The sequence below is a fragment of the Vulpes vulpes genome, chromosome 15, assembly GCF_048418805.1.
Source record: "Vulpes vulpes isolate BD-2025 chromosome 15, VulVul3, whole genome shotgun sequence".
NCBI classification, from domain to species: Eukaryota; Metazoa; Chordata; class Mammalia; order Carnivora; family Canidae; genus Vulpes; species Vulpes vulpes.
Window position 1 is genome coordinate 75177307 of NC_132794.1, and position 18667 is coordinate 75195973.

General features: G+C 36.2%; 1 protein-coding gene across 1 annotated transcript in view; it reads right to left on the reverse strand.

Moving 5' to 3' along the window:
* The window catches only part of MYO9A (myosin IXA), a 36482-nt gene extending 18432 nt beyond the window's left edge, over positions 1-18050 (reverse strand). Inside the window, exons 1-7 of the mRNA XM_072738130.1 lie at positions 18006-18050; positions 15181-15373; positions 13352-13480; positions 12688-12793; positions 11775-11906; positions 10773-10896; positions 9401-9454 (exon numbers count right to left, since the gene is read on the reverse strand). Coding sequence (XP_072594231.1) covers positions 9401-9454; positions 10773-10896; positions 11775-11906; positions 12688-12793; positions 13352-13480; positions 15181-15373; positions 18006-18050 — 783 coding nt within the window. The remainder of the gene's footprint in view (positions 1-9400; positions 9455-10772; positions 10897-11774; positions 11907-12687; positions 12794-13351; positions 13481-15180; positions 15374-18005) is intronic.
* Between the last annotated feature and the right edge of the window lie 617 nt (positions 18051-18667).

The window sequence follows — 18667 nt, forward strand, 5'->3', positions numbered from 1 at the left end:
AGTTTCAAGTATATAATTTAGTAATTCATCACTTACATACAACACTTGGTGCTCATCACAAATACCCCCTTAATACCCTATTTAATCTCCCCTTCCTGGGACTCCAACGCACTTCTAACCTCCTCTTCAGTAAGCATCAATTTGTTCTCTATAGAGTCTGTTCTTTGGTTTGTTTCTCTTTTCCCCCCATGTTCATTTGTTTTATTTTTCAAACTCCACATATGAGTGAAATCATATGATATTTGTTTTTCTCTGACTGACTTATTTTACTTAGCATAATACTCCCTAGTTCCACCTACGTCATTGCAAATGGCAAGATTTCATTCTTTTTTTTATGGCTGAGTAATATTCCATTATGTGTTGTATGTGTGTGTATGCACACCACATCTTCTTAATCCACCAGTTGATGAACATTTGGGCTCTTTCCATAATTTAGCTATTGCAGATTATGCTGCTATAAACATCAGGGTGTATGTGTCCTTTTGAATCAATTATTTGAATCCTTTGGGTAAATACTTAGTACTACAATTGCTAGATCATTGGGTAGCTCTATTTTTAACTTTTTGAGGAACTTCCATACTTTTTTCCAGAGAGGCTGCATCAGTTTGCATTCCAACCAACAGTATAAAACACTGATGAAAGAAATTGAAGATGACACAAAGTAATGGAAAGACATTCCACGTTCATGAATTGCAAGAACAAATATTGTTAAAATGTCTGTATTACCCAAAGCAATCTACACATTTAATGCAATCCCTATCAAAATACCAACAGCGCTTTTCACAGAGCTAGAACAAACAATCCTAAAATTTGTATTGAACCACAGAAGATCCCAAGCAGTCAAAGCAATCTTAAAAAAAAAAAAAAAGCAAAGCAGGAAGCATCACAATTCTGTACTTCAAGCTATATCACAAAGCTACAGTAATCAAGACAGTATGATTCTGGCACCAAAACAAATACACAGATCAATGGAACACAGAATAGAAAACCCAGAAGTGGACCCACAACTATATGTCTACTACTAATAAAGCAGGAATGAGTATCCAATGGAAAAAAAGACAGCCTCAACAAATGTTATTGGGAAAACTGGACAGTAACCTACAAAAGAATGAAAATGAAACTGGATCACTTTCTTACACCATACACAAAAATACATTCAAATGGATTAAAACACCTAGAAGAGAACACAGGCTGCAACCTCTTCAACACTGGCCTTAGCAACTTCCTCCTAGATAAGCTCCTGAGGCAAGGGAAACAAAAGCAAAAACGAACCATAGGATTTCATCAAAATAAAATGCTTCTGCATAGTGAAGGAAACAGCAAAACTACAAGGCAACCTCAGAATAGGAGAAGATATTTGCAAATGACATATCTGATAAAGGGTTGGTATCTAAAATCTATAAAGAACTTCTAAAACTTGACACCCCCAAAAAACAAATAATACGGGTAAAACATGGGTAGAAGACATGAAGAGACATTTTTCCAAAGAAGACATACAGATGGCAAATAGACATATGACAAGATACTCAACATCACCCATCATCAGGGAAATGCAAATCAAAACCACAATGAGATATTGCCTCATACCTGTCAGAATGGCTAAAATTAACAACATAGGAAACAACAGGTGTTAGTGAGGATGTGGAGAAAAGGGAACCCTCCTACACAATATATTTATTTCTGAAGTATAATTGTATACAAAAAGTATACAATTTTATATTAGTTTCAAGTGTTCAACATATTAATTCAACAATTCTATACATTACTCAATGCTATGATTAGTTTGTACAGAAAAAATAAACTAGTACTGGATTTCATGCTTTCAAAATGGAAGGAAGTGGGATTCCTTCTTCTTTTTATAAATCTGCTTTATATATGTTCTTAGTAGCTTTTATGTGGATGTATATTTTTCAGACCAGTTGGGTAAATGCACTGCGAGGATAGCTGCTATACCATATGGTGACACTATGCTTAACTTCAAAAGAATCTCATAAGATGTCTTCTTAAGAGGTTGTACCATTTGTATTCCCATCAGTAATGAATAATGAGATTTCTTCTTGTCCCACATCCTCACCAGAAATTGTATCATCAGTTTTGGTATTTAGCCATTCTAATGGATGGACAGAGTATGTCACTGGTGTTCTAATTTGCTTTTCTTTAATGTATAATGCATATCATTGTCCAGTAATTCCCCAAGATGAGCAATTTACACATGCTTATTTCCCACTTATGTATATTATTTGGTAAGATACCTACTCATATTGCCCTATTTATCCTAATTTAGAGTCTCTTTTCTTACTGTAGAGTTTTCCTAGTTATCTGAATATTTTGCATGCAAATCTTTCTTCAGATTCATGTTCTGAAAATACATTGTCCTAGTCCGGTGCTTGTCTCCTAAAAATTGTATTTTTAAATGAACTCCAAGAAACAGAGTAGATTGACTGGTGGTTGCCAGGGGTTGGGGTATGGGTGTAGGGGATATGGATGATAGTGGTCAAAGTGTAAAATTTTCCAGCTAGAAAATGAATGAATTATGGGGATGTAATGTACAACATGCTATAGTTATTAACATAATACTGTATATTTGAAAGTTGCTAAGAGAGTAAATCTTAAAATGAACTCACCACTACCACCACCACCAAAAAAAAAAAAAAAAAAAAGTAACTATGTGTGTGGGGTAATGGATATGCTCAGATAACCTTCTCCTGAATTCCTTAACCAACAAAAATAAATGTATGAGATCATAAGTGTTTATTACTGTTTTAAGTCATTAAGTTTTTGGTAATTTATTACATAGCAATAAATGACTAAAACAATAGTAGTCTTTTATAGGTCTCTTAATTTTCAGTTATCCATGACAATCTTTATTTCTTATTTGTAAATTTATGACTATTCCATTTTAATTAGATTAGCTGATTTTTTTTTTCAGAGAATCAATTTTATTAGTTTCATCATTTTTTGTTGTTTCTGGTGTAGTTCCTGCTTTTACCATCATTTCCTTCTTTCTCCTTTCCTCGAGTTTATTTTGCTGTTCTAACTTCTTGATTTACATGTTTTATTTTTAAGGCAAAAAAAAATTTCCTGGGCAGTCCCGGTGGCGCTGCGGTTTAGCGCCACCTGCAGCCCGGGGTGTGATCCTGGAGACCCAGGATTGAGTCCCACATCGGGCTTCCTGCATGGAGCTTGCTTCTCCCTCTGCCTGTGTCTCTGCCTCTCTCTCGCTCTCTCTGAATGAATAAATAAATAAATCTTAAAAAAAAAAATTTCCTTTGAACATTGCTTTAGCTATATATCCCAGGAACTCAAGATAGTGTTTTTATTGTAATTTTTATTTTTATTTTTTATTTTTTTATCGTAATTTTTAAATTACTCAATAATTTCCTCTTTGCCTTTGAGGTTTTTCTTATGGCCTAATGTTTTCCCATAGATATATTATTTTAATTAAATTTTATTTAATGAAATATTTTATACTAATAGATAATACAAAATTTACAAGTACAGTTTCAATGACAATAAAATAAATACCTGTGTGGCCACTAACCAGATATTGATGTGCTATGGCCTCATTTTGAGAATATCCTATGGGTAGCTAAAAAAGTGTACATTTTCTCTTTGTGGATATGTAATTACATGTGTAGTAAGTAGTCCCCCCCATTATCTGTGGAAGATACGCTCCAATGCCAACAGTAGAGGCCTAAAACCATGGAAAATACTGAACCCTGTATATACTGTGTCTTTTTCCCCATACATACATTACAATAATAAAGTTTAATTAATAAATTGGGCACAATAAGTGATTGACAATTATAACAATGTACTGTAATAAAGCTATGTAAATGTGGTATTTCTTTCTCTCAAAATATCTTATAGTGCTGTACTTACCCTTCTTGTGATGATGGGAGATGATAAAATGCCTGTGAGATGGAATTGAATAATGTAGGCACTGTAGCATTAGGCTACTACTGACCTTCTGATACATGTTAGAAGGAGGATTACCTGCTTCTGGACCATGGCTGGAACATGGGTAACAAACCACAGAAAACGCAAATCATAGATAAGCAGGAACTACTGCATATACACATTAGACCAGTCATTAATTATGGTATTTAAGGATATTCACTTTAAACAATCTTTCCTGGTACTAATTATTCCCTAAAAAGGAGGACATTCTGTGGTTAAAAATAAGATTTCCATTCCATCCAACAGAGTGCCTGGATATCTTAGGGTACTCTTTAGTAACACTTACTAGGATACCTGAAGGAGACCCAGGAGGAAATTTCAATTTTATGGTTGAAAAATAAAACTAACATTAACTCTCATTCCCATAAATATAAAAAGTATGATAAAAAGCACCCAAACTTATGTTAAGTACTAAACTATCTACAATATGAGACCTTTGAGAGTCCTAGCTCATTCTCATGGCCCCACGGTGCTAATGTCTCAGTATACTACCAAGCAAAGCCTATTTTGGTTTTAACTGAAGGTTTCCCTTCTGTGCAATTACATATCCAAGTTTCTAGCAATTCTTAGTTATACAGCTTTTTCCAGAATTAAACCATGTATGTTTTGTACCAACATGTGTTTCATTTGGTTAGTTCAGACTCCTCCTCTAAGATCTAACTCATGTGTCACATCTTCTACAGGCCTTCTCAGTACACCGAGGCAGCAGTACTATCTGATCCCTCCTCCCTCCCTTCCTTTTAGAACATTTTCCTAATACCTACAAATTCAGTCATCTAATCTTATAAATCTGCCATATTTTATCTGAGAAAGTTTATAGATTCTACAATCTACTTTTTCTAAGAATGATATTCTAAAACAGATTAAGATCCTTAATTATTTGATTTGGGTCAGAATTCTGTGACTCCATATTAGGCTTCCTGATTCTGTGAGGCCAGTCTATAAAAGGCTTCTTACCATAACAAAAATACTGGGAACTAAATGCTTTAATGTACAAGACTTAAATAATGTACAAGACCTCTTTGAGGTAATCTTCAGTTGGGCCCTACATTTCCATTTTCTCCTATGGCTTTAAGAGATAACAATATGAGTAGAAAGTATAACAAAGGGCTAAAAGGAATAAGGCCTATGAGAAAGCTTCAATTTCTTCTGAAAATGCTTTAAGCTCATGATGCAGGAAGGATGTGAGAGGGAATGGCAAAGCACAATTGATGGGACACAAAGAAATTCAACACTTTAAGTCAAAGCCCTAAGAGTTAAAAGACAGATGAAGATAGAGATACATTTGTTTGGTGGTTGTAAAGGACTGGATTACACCACCCCTAAGAAGCCTGATGGCTATGTAATGAAAAACACGTATGACCCTCACCAAGGAGTATGATACTTTATGAAGATCCAAGGAAAGTATACGTAACTGGGTTGAATACATAAGGCGAAGAAAATATGCATCATCTAGACAGGACTGTATATAACTAGCTAAAGCAAAAATTTCAGAATCTTTATGAAGAAATTGTACACCAAAATAGTACTTTGGGCCAAGATGGAAGATCACTATTCTATCTTTGGTTAAGTCACAAAAAATAGGAAGCAAGGAACTGAATTATTAGACCTCTTCCTGAGGATTCTACTTTCTTGTTAAGAACAGATCCTATATCCGAGGCTTTCTAGAATACTGGTTGTTCTGCATGGTATTATACTTAGGTTAACCAGGCTTGATAAAAAAAAAATCCCCCTTTTTTAAATTTTTTATTTTTTTTTTATTTATGAGAGAGAGAGAGAGAGGCAGAGACACAGGCAGAGGGAGAAGCAGGCTCCATGCACCAGGAGCCCGACGTGGGATTCGATCCCAGGTCTCCAGGATCACGCCCTGGGTCAAAGGCAGGCGCTAAACCACTGCGCCACCCAGGGATCCCCGATAAAAAAATCCCGATGCTTGTAGTTACGGCTCATCAGATAATGAGACTCAGGAAGTACTTTAAACATAGCCAGTATGTGTCTGTGTGTATTTGTCTTGCAGATGAAAAGAAATTATCCACATCAAATATTTCTGTACAATGCAGTGAGCCAGCAGTATTATAGTACTATAGAGCAGTGGTTCCCAAAGTGCACTAGTCTGTGGATTCCTGGCAGAGATTATCTGATATCTTCAAGCCCATTTAAAAGGGCTTGTGATGTCAAAATCATGACATCTCCTTCTAGCAGCTCAAATTACATAGGAAGCCAACAGCACTCATTTTTGCCTAGCATTCTGTACTTTTTATTCTCTAAACACGAAAGTCCCCAGGATCATCCTGTTTGTAAACTCTTGCACCTTCTCATTTCTCACATATAATCCTATTATTCCCCAAACCACAGAAATCCTTAATATTTTCTCACTTCCTACCTTCTGCTTTTTATTCTTCAAACCTAATTGTTACACTTCCTGAAAAGGGTTAAGTTCCCTTCCCAGATATTACTGTACTTCTTCCATTCCTATGCAATTCTATCTACAAGAATTCCCTATCAAATTTTTCTTATTTGCCCCCATCTCAGAGAAAAAGAAGATTCCAAGGCTTTAAAAGAGGTTCTTCTTTCACAAATACACAACTACAATGTTCCGGATTCAACTTATTTCAGTGATTTATGAATCAAGAGCCTCTGATATATGACTGCCAGTCTTTCCTATCTCTAATCTATTCTTCTTCAGAATGCTACCAGTTATCTTCTAAAAGACACACTGATGGTGACACTCCCCTACTTAATCTTTCTAGAGCTCCCAAATTTCCTTTCAAAGCAGCAAATTCAAAATTCTTAATGCTGCACATCTGGTTCCCATCTACTTTTCCAAATTATTCACCCACTTCCCACACTACCTATTCCAACTCTAGCTACATAAGGTAGTTATCATTCACAGATTGTTATTTCATGCTTCCTTCCCTCTGGAATTCTCTTTTCCTTCTTTCTTTACTCCATTTGTTAAATTACTACTCATCTTTAGACACTAAACTCAAATGACTTTTCACATTGGCAACAATAAAACATATTTCTCATAAATGCATTTCACTCTTGATTTCAGGAAAGTCACTACTGTATTTAATTATGGAATAGTAATGTTTTTCATCTATGAGTACATGAACACTTGTTTTTGATTAGTCTATTTATGAATATGCTAAAAAATCACTGCTACCTCTCATAGATTTAATTCTTAGATTCAATTCCATAGATGCTTACTAAATACTAAATAGTCTTAAGAACAGTCTTGTTTTTAAGACTGGGCCTACAGCCTTTACTACAGCTAAATGGAAAAGCAATAGTATGTTAAGTGGGATTTTTCCTCCTGTTCCAAAATTTGTGGCTAAGGCCCAAAGCTGAGAATAGTTACATACTCCCTTTCTTTAAAAAAAAAAAAAAAAAAAGATTTATTTATTTATTTATTCATGAGAGACACACAGAGAGAGAGGCAGAGACATAGGCAGAGGGAAAAGCAGGCTCCATGTAGGGAGCCTGATGTGGGACTTGATCCCAAGACTCCAGGATCACACCCTAAGCCGAAGGCAGATGCTTAACTGCTGAGCTACCTAGGTGTCCCATGTACCCCTTCTTTTAGCTTAAGAAGCCAACCATAGTTGGTATCAACCTATTCTCTCTCAGGGTTTCGTGAGAAGCACTAGTTTACTAAACCATCTCCTATCATAACAATGATCGTAACACTTTTCGTCAATGTGACTCTAAAAAGGCTACTAAGAAAGAGGAAGTTATTGGACGTTAAGGGGAACACAGATTTTATGAAAATAGGATACTCTCTTCCTCTTTGGAGAAAAAAGAAATTGTAATATCTGAAACCAGGGGGTAAGAAAGTTTGAGGTTATCTAAAAGAAAGACGGACTGGTATTTCATTTTCTATTTGGTTATCTATACAGGCAAAATACTTACTGATTTGCCCCTCTGTTATATACATAAGGGAAGAGAAATAGGGAGAGCATATGGTGAGGAAGTGTCAGGTAGAAAGATAGGCAAGACTATGGCCTGGTTCCTGGGCCTGGTTCCAAGAGGGATGAAAAATGTATCTTTTCCCTAATGTGCCTGCAGGCCCTAAAATTGGCACTGGGAGGTAGATTTGATTGTAAAGTCTTGAGGGAATAAAAGACAGACATATCACAGTCCCATGGTGGGAATGCCACCATCAACAGGTTTAGTCCAAAGATGGAACCAAATCTTCCAAGGGATTGCCAAAGCCTATAGAAATGAGATAGGACTGACTTCACTGTTAGCAGGGTAAATGGAAATTAGTCTACTGACAATGAGCTAGAACAGCAGTGTTCAACAACCAAGAAAGAGGACTGACACCTCAAGAGTAGGACAGCATGTAGAATTTTGCTTCCACTATCACTCCTCCTAGTTTCAACACCAGAGGAAGAAAAACAGGAAAAAGGGAGGTCAGACATGTGTGACAAAAAGAGCCTACTCATCCACCCCTAAAGTTTTCAGCCCCAGATTAAGGTGTATTCTGTCCTAGGAAAATGTTAGATAAGAGTACTGATTCAAGTCTGTCAAGTTATAATAGAAAGAGAACTAATTCTTAAATATTGGCATGAAACTGGAGTATTTAAAAATTGCAGAATAGTGACAAGACGCTAAGAAGGAAATTAACATCCAAATGGAAAGGGGAGTCAGACAGTTAGAGTTGGCAGGCAGTTACTAGGTAAAAAGCAAAACCGATCTGTGTTTATATCTCAGCAAATTGAGATCCTCAATGAACTGGTTATCCATAGATGGAAAGCCTCTGAAATTAGTTTCCATATATATTGGTGTTCTTAGCTTTCCATCTCTCCATTCCTTTTTTTGTATATTAAATGAAATCCTGGTATGAGCTCTATTATACTATGGTATTTAAGTCTAGAATCAGTATATCAACTTTCTCACTACCTTTTGCTATTCTTTCTGAAAAGTGGTAAGGAGATAAGACCTCTCCTTCTATGCTTGGAAAGTCACCATCAAAATCACAGATATGAATGGACAAATAAGCATTACTAGTGATGGAGGATGCTAAAAGTAGTAACAGGTATTTCAAGTAATAAAGTGAAGGAGATTGATGAGAACAAAGTTCTTGAGCAGAAATAAATTTGATACCTCAATGCTTTCCATGTTCACCTTTTAATGATCCAAACAAAGAAGAAACCCATAAAGAGACTTATCTGACAAAGAGCAAAAATATACTGTAAATGGACACTGTTCAATTGCATGATACAGAGGAAGATAAGTGGAGATTCCAAAGAAAGAGAGTAAGAGAAAAAGAAGTGAAGGCTGGTCAGGAAGTGGGACCTGAACTGGGGCTTTACATGGAGGGTGGAGGGTGGAGGGTGGAGGGTGGACAGGCATGGATGAGAGACAGAGCGGAACAACTCCTGGATGGATGAGAGACAATAAAGTGGCTGTGATACATTGCAATATTAATACATACCGAGACTGAATTGCGGGTAATGCTCATAAATCTAACTGCAATTAGTACAGGTTTCTGGATTAGGAAGGACATGAAAAGGAAAGCAGAGGGTTAGAATGTACATGTCATTGCCCCATTAAAAGAGGTTTAATCTTTCAATGGACTGAATTTATCCGACTTCTGCAGCATCAGTTAAAAAAAAAATTAAAGAAAGCACAGCTTGTCTAGCTGCTTTGAAAAGTAGCTTTCGAGTAAAAGGTCTCCTCCCTTTCTTCTTGGATGGGCACTACCAAGTTGGGCCTTCTAGGACTGAGCTCCTGAAAATTCAGACTGCTAGAAAGGGTTTCACTTTTAAATGGGTTTCTGTTTTCTTTTTCCAGGGGAAAGATTTAAATAGTGTCCTACAATTAATTTTACTTAATACCTGTATCGCCTGGATAAAGTCTATGTTTATGCTTGTTTTAAGAGAAGACCCTTCACTAATTTAATCAAATGACATATTTGTTAGGATTTATTCTGTGCCAGGGAGTTTAAGTACTAAACAAAGAAACAGAGTTATTTTAATGTTAATCTAAGTATAAATCATGAAGATATTGCTGGGTCCCTGGAAAAGCATGCACATGATGACAGGGAAGCCTGCTTCTCTTTAGAGATTTACTGGGGATTTGACTGAGTCTTCATGACTACAATTTTGTTTTATAATTGAGGGAAAGGGCAGCAAATGATTAAACTTCAATGTAGCAGTTTTACAGTTATCCAGACCTTATTGATTGTTGATCAGTAAGAACTGAAGTTGTCTATATGTAGGTCAATGGTTACAAAGGAAGATATTAAACAGAAAAGTGGGCAAATGGAGAAAATAAATGATCATTTTGGTAAGGCTTTTCTCAAAACCTAACAATAAACCCTTAAAAACTCTTTATTTGATAACGATAGACTCATAAGATGGAATTCCATTTCCTTAGGAATCACATTCTTGCATATGATTAAGTTCTCTACATTGCAGGAGTATTGGCAGGAACATCAAAGGTGACATGGTTGAGGGTGAGAACAGATGGTAGAGGAAGTAGAGAAAAAGTTAGAATGGGTCAAATTTTCATAGAAAGGACAGGAAAAGAAAACAGGACAGATTATTAAGCCACCAACATCTTATCCAAACACTTGATTTAAAAAAAATTCTACACATTTATCGGCATATATTTTGTACATATAACTACAGACGGCTAAAAGATCAAACATGAAGCATCCACAGTACCCTGAGATAAAATGGTTTCTTTTTACTCATTCCATGTGAAAAAGATTTCGAGAATAATCTCTCTTTACACCATAAATGCATACTTAAAGCCTCAGGAAGGCTGCGATTTTCCCCTATGATCCACATCTTGCATCTTACCATTGATCTACGAATCAGCGACAGCCTGGTCTTTGCTTTATTCTCAGCAAATTCCAGGCTACTGATGTCTTTGAGACGAGCCTTGTATTTATTCATCTGTTCCACAACAATCAGCTCCACACAGCTGAATTAGGAAGAAAAAGAAGTGAGTCAAATAAAGTATAGCCCCCACAGACTTTTCAGCTAAATGTGGTAGATGGTTGGAGGATGAAAGAAAAATCAACATTCCTTATCTTATGAGCTCTAAGATAAGGTTTATATAATGGTGGCTCACAATTTTGGCTGCACTTTATGATCCATCTGAGAAGCAATTATAAGTTGCAATGCCCAGACCACACCCTAGACCAATTAAATTAGACTCTCTGGGGATAGGACACAAACACCAGGATTTTTTTAAAGCTCCTTTTGCAGCCATGGTTAGGAACCATCACTCTAGATGGAAAGCAGAGTTCCATTAAAAAAGGCTAAAGTGAAATATAGGAATACTAAAGTACTAAGGCCAAAAGGATTCAGAGCCAGTTATACTAGATTATAGGAAGATACAAAGTGTATGTATTTTGGTAAAATGGAATTTTAAAATACTTTTAGAGACTATAAGCTTTCCTGAAGAAAAGCTAAATTTAAAAAGACCCTTCAAAACAAATGATGAATAGAATTTAAAGAATTTAAAAGAATTTAAAGAAATTTTTCATTTTCAGCATAAGAAAACCTGGTTGAGGTGGTTGAGCTCAGGGCATGATCCCAGAGTCCTGGGATCGAGTCCCACATTGGGCTCCCCTTGGGGAGCCTGCTTCTCCCTCAGCCTATGTCTCTGTGTCTCTCATGAATAAATAAATAAAATTAAAAAAAAAAAAAAGAAAAGAAAATCCTGTGGTGTCTAGCAAATTTCTTAAAAACATCTGAATTTATGAACTCATTCACTATGTTTGCCATCTGGATAAAGAGGCTACATGGACTCAGAAATCCCTGGGGTCTTGAGGAGGTAATAGTAACCGGCCTTACGTGGTGGTCTTACTGATGTCCTGCACGCTTTGTAGTGGGTCAATGGTGTCAGGGCATCGAAGAATGCAGGGGGCAAATACAATGGCCAAAGCATTAGCAGACATTCGATTAGTTTCTTCCTGTAGAGCAATCCTAAGGAATAAAAAAAGACAAGTAAAATGGTGATTAAAAGGGAAAATGGTAAGGACTTAAACAAACAAAAGACATGAGAGAAAGAAGATGTATGACATCAACCGCAGTGTACTTGTACGATATTTGTATCAGTTTAAAGGAGACACTTATAGACTTTTCTGCCTCTAGAAAATGCACTTTCACTCTGCTCCTTACTTGAAGCAATATAGGCCAACAGGTAGCTTATCAAGGGAAATTTCTGACCCACTGCCATATACCTGATGAACATACCTGAAGAATGCAAAGTAGAGACTTCAAGGTATTCTCAGACAGTTGTATTAGAAATTCATCTATCATTTATCTAGTATTTGCCAGATATTTATCTAATCAAAATAAAGATGGTATTTATATTCAGAGAAAAGAGACCACTCCTGAAGTCTCTTTGGACAATCAATTCTCGAGGACTATCTAAAGCCACCTCCTATGAATTAGGTTCTATCAGGATATATATACCTCCTTTCTACCTTCTAGTTCAGGAAGAAGGCAACAGGCTAGACTACACAGTGCCACTATGAGACTGAAGTTGTTATATGGCACAAATAGGGTAGAGAATTCCTTGCCCTACAGTGCAACTCAGTTGAGGATTTCTACTCCAAGGAATTATAAAGCACCTGCTTGAGGTACTGACTTTATAAATAGGAAAAAGAAGATCTGTCAGGTTTTCAAATGAAGGAGTTCCTCACTTACTGAAAAGAAAAAAAAAAAAAAAACTATTACACATTGCCTTGCTCCTTGAAATTACCTGACTAGATGAAAGATGAGGCGTTCCAGCGTATTGAGATGAGTTCGGGAGAGCTGGTCAATCACAGAGTATACACCACGGATGGTTTCTTTCCTCTCCTGAAGGCCTAAAAAGAGTAAGGACAGCCAGTAAGACTGAATATTCCCTTATATGCTATATCTTCCTCCTGAACAGATAATAGGTAGCAGGGGAGCCTGGCTCTAAATTTTAAAGTTTTAGGAGAGGCAGTTTTATCTGTATCGCAGGAAAAGAGCAGCTCACAGTTACCACACCAATTTTCCTTTGCTTGAGTTCTAAATTCACTAAACAGTCTCCTGAGTTTTAATCTATATCCTAGAAATCCTTATTAGAGCAAGGGGAAAGAGATGCCCTAATTTTTTTTTAGGCATTTTGTGGCAGACTGATTCCCTATCAAAATTAATTGCCATGTAATTTATAAATCAGTCTTAGGGGAATCTGAGGAGTCATTTGTCAGGGCCTACACACTTCTAGGCAGGCCTTCAGCAACATCCTACACATCTAAAACTAAACTCCATCACCTGGTAGGCTTGGCATAAAACAGACAGCAGAGTTCTTGCCTAGATTCACAATTTAAATGAATATAAGCCAGCCCTTAAATATATTTAGTCCTTTAATTTATTTATAGTCTTTAGCCTGTGCTTACCCATAGCTCGAAGAAATTCCTCATAGAGTTCAAAGGTCATGAGTGGATTGGGCAAATCGCGAAGCCATTGTTTAAATACACTTGCAATGACATGTATGTTATAGTCATCCAGGTTTACACTCTCAGCATCTATTTAGAGACAAGAGTTAGACAACAAAGCCAAAACATGCAAAGAGATTCAAATAACTCACTTTAGAAACGATCAGCACCAAAAGAAGGCTTCATGTTTTTAATCAAACCAGTATCTTCTACGATCTAATTCCATGGTTTGGAATAGACTTCTAACTGTGGTAAAGAAACAGCTTTTAGTTTATTTGTTTTCGAAATCTCTTGTAGACTGATAGATACATAAAATAAAAGATCATATGCTTTCATGTTAAAGAACTGTTAAATACAGCTATAAATGTTTCTAAATGTTTGCTCTCAATTTCTGTACTTAAATTGTGGATTGTTCTATGAGCCACACTTTGAGTAGCAATGTTTTAGATGGCAGGTGGGAAAAAAGCCCAGAGGACATTTTCTGAGAGTAAGGCTAATTTTAAGTCATCTTTAAAGGTGAAAGGACATAAATGAACATAGGAAATGTAAAGAACCCACCCGTACTCTGTTTCACTTATAAACTCCCAACGTTATACAAAAGAAATGACTGGGAGGATATAGGATAAATGATTTTTCACCTGTGCTGACCCAAGGTACAAGAGTCGGCAGCTGCCTTTAAACTAACGAAGATGGCGTCTCTGGTAGGCAGAACATCCTGCTTGACTTTTACCAGGCATTTTCTGCTATTATTTCCATACTGACCAATCTCTCCCTGATTTGCTCATTTAAAAACAAAAAAACTAGAAAGAAAAAGTATGTGGGTAGGTTCTTGGAGACACAGAGACAAGCTTTGTATCAAAGTGTGTTTCAAAACAATCTATTCCCTCTCTAAAGTGGTAAAGAGTAGAAGTTTACAATGAAACCAAAGTCAAACTCCTGTATATGTATTCCAGGGCTGAGGCTATAGCTAGCTCTACACAGGTACATGTTCAATCCACTAATTAACTATGTCATGAATGTAGGAAGGTAAGAACATGCATCAGAAAGACACTTGGGGGACACCTGAGTGGCTCAGCAGTTGAGCATCCGCCTTTGGCTCAGGATGTGATCCTGGGATCCCAGGATCAAGTCCTACATCGGGCTCCCTACAGGGAGCCTGTTTCTCTCTCTGCCTACGTCTCTGCCTCTCTCTCTCTGTCTCTCATGAATAAATAAAATCTTTTAAAAAACAAAACATCAGCACACTGCTCATCATCATCAACAGACCATCATTTAATTTCCCTGAATCTAAAATTTCTTGTTAATTACAGATATCATGACTTCACTCAATAGTTAAGATTTTTTTTTTTTTTAAGATTTTATTTACTTGAGAGAGAGAAAGAGAGCATGAGCAGGGGGAAAGGCAGAGAGAGAGGGAGAAGCAGACTCCCCACTGAGCAGGGAGCCCAATGCAGGGCTCAATCCCAGGATCCTGCAATCCTGACTTGAGCCAAAGGCAGACGCTTATTAACCCACTGAGCCACCCAGGTGCCCATAAGATTTTAAATGCCAGCTGTGTGAAGTACCTAATAGTGCCTTGTATAAATGACACACTCAGTATGCATTTGCTGAACTGACCACACAAAAATAAGACTTTTACAAAGCCACAAAATGATTTAAAAAGCACCAAAGAAAAGACTGCATTCTTCTGGCTGCAAGAAAAAGATCAACATGTAATGAAAAGTTTAAAAGTATGAAATGACCTACTTAAATAAAAGCAGTTGGTCTTGATTTAGAGAGTGCTATCTTACCTGTATCTAGACCTTGTCGAAGCTCCTTGATTTTATTAGTTGAACCAGACTTTCGGTAAATACCTTCTGTGTACAGTCCATGCATTTCAATGTAGTTTATGAGCTTTTCTACCACTAAAGGAACAGTGCGTTCTTCACTGGTCAAACGGGACAATTCAACCCCAAATTGTCGAGATGACAGCTCTGGATCATACTAAATGGAAGATAAATTTTTGTTTACAAACATATTCAAACATCTTTAAACATGTTTAACCAGTTATTTAAGAGGAACTACTTTTCATTTCCCTGAAGTTTCATGAGCATAGCTTTAGGAGTTGGAAGGAAAGGGGAATTAATGGTTAACGCTGATGGTATATATCAAGTCAGGTATTTCATATTTGCAATAGAAATATCACTTTTCTACCTCACAGGGTTATTATAAAGATTAAGTAACTGATGAACAAAAATAGTACAGTATCTGATATATGACAAATGCTCAATAAACTGGTAAAGAAATAATGCTCGTGGGCAGCCCCAGTGGCGCAGCGGTTTAGTGCCGCCTGCGGCCTGGGGCGTGATCCTGGAGACCCAGGATTGAGTCCCATGTCGGGCTCCCTGCATGGAGCCCGCTTCTCCCTCTGCCTGTGTCTCTGCCCCCCTCTCTCTCTGTGTCTCTATGAATAAATAAATAAAATCTTAAAAAAAAAAGAATTAATGCTCGTTGCAATGATTAAAACAAAATAAACTTTAGCCAAACTTCTTGCTATTACTTTGACACAAACATGTATACATACACACATATATAATTTATTTAAATGGCCATCCCCAAAGCATTAGGAATGTTAATAAAGATCTGTGAAAGCAAAAAAAAAAAAATACTTCAGGGTATTAAACAAAAACTTTAAAATCATTTGATTTGAAACCAACTAATTTAAAGCAAACATGCTAAAAAATAAAAGTCTATTTCTTGAAATTAAGAGAAAAATTAATTTCACTATTTTAAACTAAAAAAATTTTGAGTTTTCTAACTTACTTCACAGTTAGCATTATACCTTCTAGACCCATCCATGTTGTTGCAAGTGGCAAGATTCATTTTTTATGGCTGAGTAACATTCCATTGTGTATATACATCACATCTTTATTCATTCATCTATTGATGGACACTTGGCTCGCTTCTATAATTTGGCTATTATAAATACTGCTGCAATAAACATACAAGTGCATATATCTTTTTGAATTACTATTTTCATATTCATTTGGTAAATACAAAGTAGTGAAATACAAGATCATGTGGTAACTTTATTTTTAGCTTTTTGAGGAACCTCCATAGTGTTTTCCACAGTGGCTACACCAGTTTGCATTCCGACCAACACTGCATGAGGGTTCCTTCTATCCACGTCCTCGCCAACACTTACTTCTTGTGTTTTTGAGTTTTAGCCACTTTGATAGGAGTAAGATATCTCACTGTGGTTTTGATTTGCATTTCCCTAATAGTGAGTGATGCTGAGCATCTTTTTCTATGTCTGATGGCCATCTGCATGTCTTCTTTGAAGAAATATCTGTTTATGTCTTCTGTCCATTTTTAAATTGGATTTTTTTTTTCGTGTTGAGTTGTGTAAGTTCTGTTTGTATTTTGGATATTAACTCTACTAGATATTTCATTTGCAAATAATCTTCTATTCAGTAGGTTGTCTTTTAGTTTTGTTGACTGTTTTCTTTGTTGTGCAAAAGCTTTTTATTTTGATGTAGTACCAATAGTTCATTATTGCTTTTGTTTCCCTTGCTTCAGGTGACATATCTAGAAAAATGCTGCTATAGCCAATATCAGAGACGTTATTGCCAGTGTTCTAGGATTTTAATGGTTTCATGTCTCACATTTAAGTCTTTCATTCCATCAGAGTTTATTTTTGTGTGTGCTGAAAAAGTGATCCACTTTCATTCTTCTGCATACAACTGTCCAGTTTTCCCAACACCAATTCTTAAAGACACTTGTAAATTCTCACTCTCCTTTGTCATAGATTCATTAAACTACTGTGGATTTATTTCTGGGCTTTTGATCCTATTCCATTGATCTATGCGTCTATTTTTGTGCCAGAACCACAGTATTTTGATTACTAGAGCTGTGTCACATATCTTGAATTGTGACACTTCCAGTTTTATTTTTCTTTTCAAAACTGCTTGGCTAGTCGAGGTCTTTTGTGGTTCCATACAAATTTTAAGATGATTTGTCCTAGTCCTTTGAAAACTGCTACTGGTATTTTGAGAGAGATTGCAATAAATCTGTAGATTGCTTTGGGTAGAATGGACATTTTTTTTTTTTTTTTTTTTAGAATGGACATTTTAATGATATTCGTTCTTGCAATCCATGAGCGTAGAATATCTTTCCATTTGTTTGTCATCTCCAATTTCTTTCATCAGTGTTTTTATAGGTCTACAGAGTATGGGACTTTCACTTCCTTGGTTATTTTATTATTTTTGGTGCAATTGTAAATGGGATTTTTTTTTCTCCATTTGGCAGTAAAAATATATACTCAGTATTTTTATTTTTATTTCAATTTTTAAAATTATTTTTTATTTTATTTTTTTAAAGATTTTATTTATTTATTCATGAGAGACACACAGAGAGAGAAAGAGAGGCAGAGACACAGGCAGAGGGAGAAGCAGGCTGCATGCAAGGAGCCTGATGTGGGACTCGATCCCAGGTCTCCAGGATCACACCCTGAGCTGTAGGCGGCACAAACCGCTGCGCCACCCGGGCTGCCTCAATTTTTTAATTTAAATTCTAGTTAGTTAATCTATATGGTAAAATTTGTTTCAGGTGTCGAATTTAGTGATTAATCACTTACATATAATGCCCAGTGCTCACCGCAAGTGTCCTCCTTCATACCCATCACCCATTTAGCCCATTCCCTGCTCACCTCCCTAAAGGGACTGTTTTCTTAATTTCCCTTCTGCTACTTCAATCAGTAAACAGAAACACAACAGATTTCTGTATACTGATTTCGTATTCTGCAACTTTATTGAATTCATTTATCAGTTCTAGCACTTTTTTGGTGGAGTTGTTAGATTTTCTATTAATTATATTATCAAGTCGTCTGCAAATAGTGAAAGTTTTACTTCTCCCTTACCGATTTCAATGCCTTTTATTTCTGTTTTTGTCTGATTGCTGTGGCTAGGACTTCCAATACTATATTGAATAAAAGTGGTGAGAGTGGACATTCTTGTCTTGTTCCTGACCTTAGAGAAAAAGCTCTGTTTTTTTTCCCATTGAGCATATAATGTTAGTTATGGGTTTTTCATATACGGTCTTTATTATATTGAGGTATGTACTTCTAAACCTACTTTATTGAAGGCTTTTATCATGAATGGATGGTATACTTTGTCAAATGCTTTTTTCTGCATCTATTGCAATGATCATATGGTTTTTATACTTTCTCTTGCTGATGTGATATATCACATTGATTTCAAATTTGAACCAACCCTGTATCCCAGGAATAAATCCTACTTG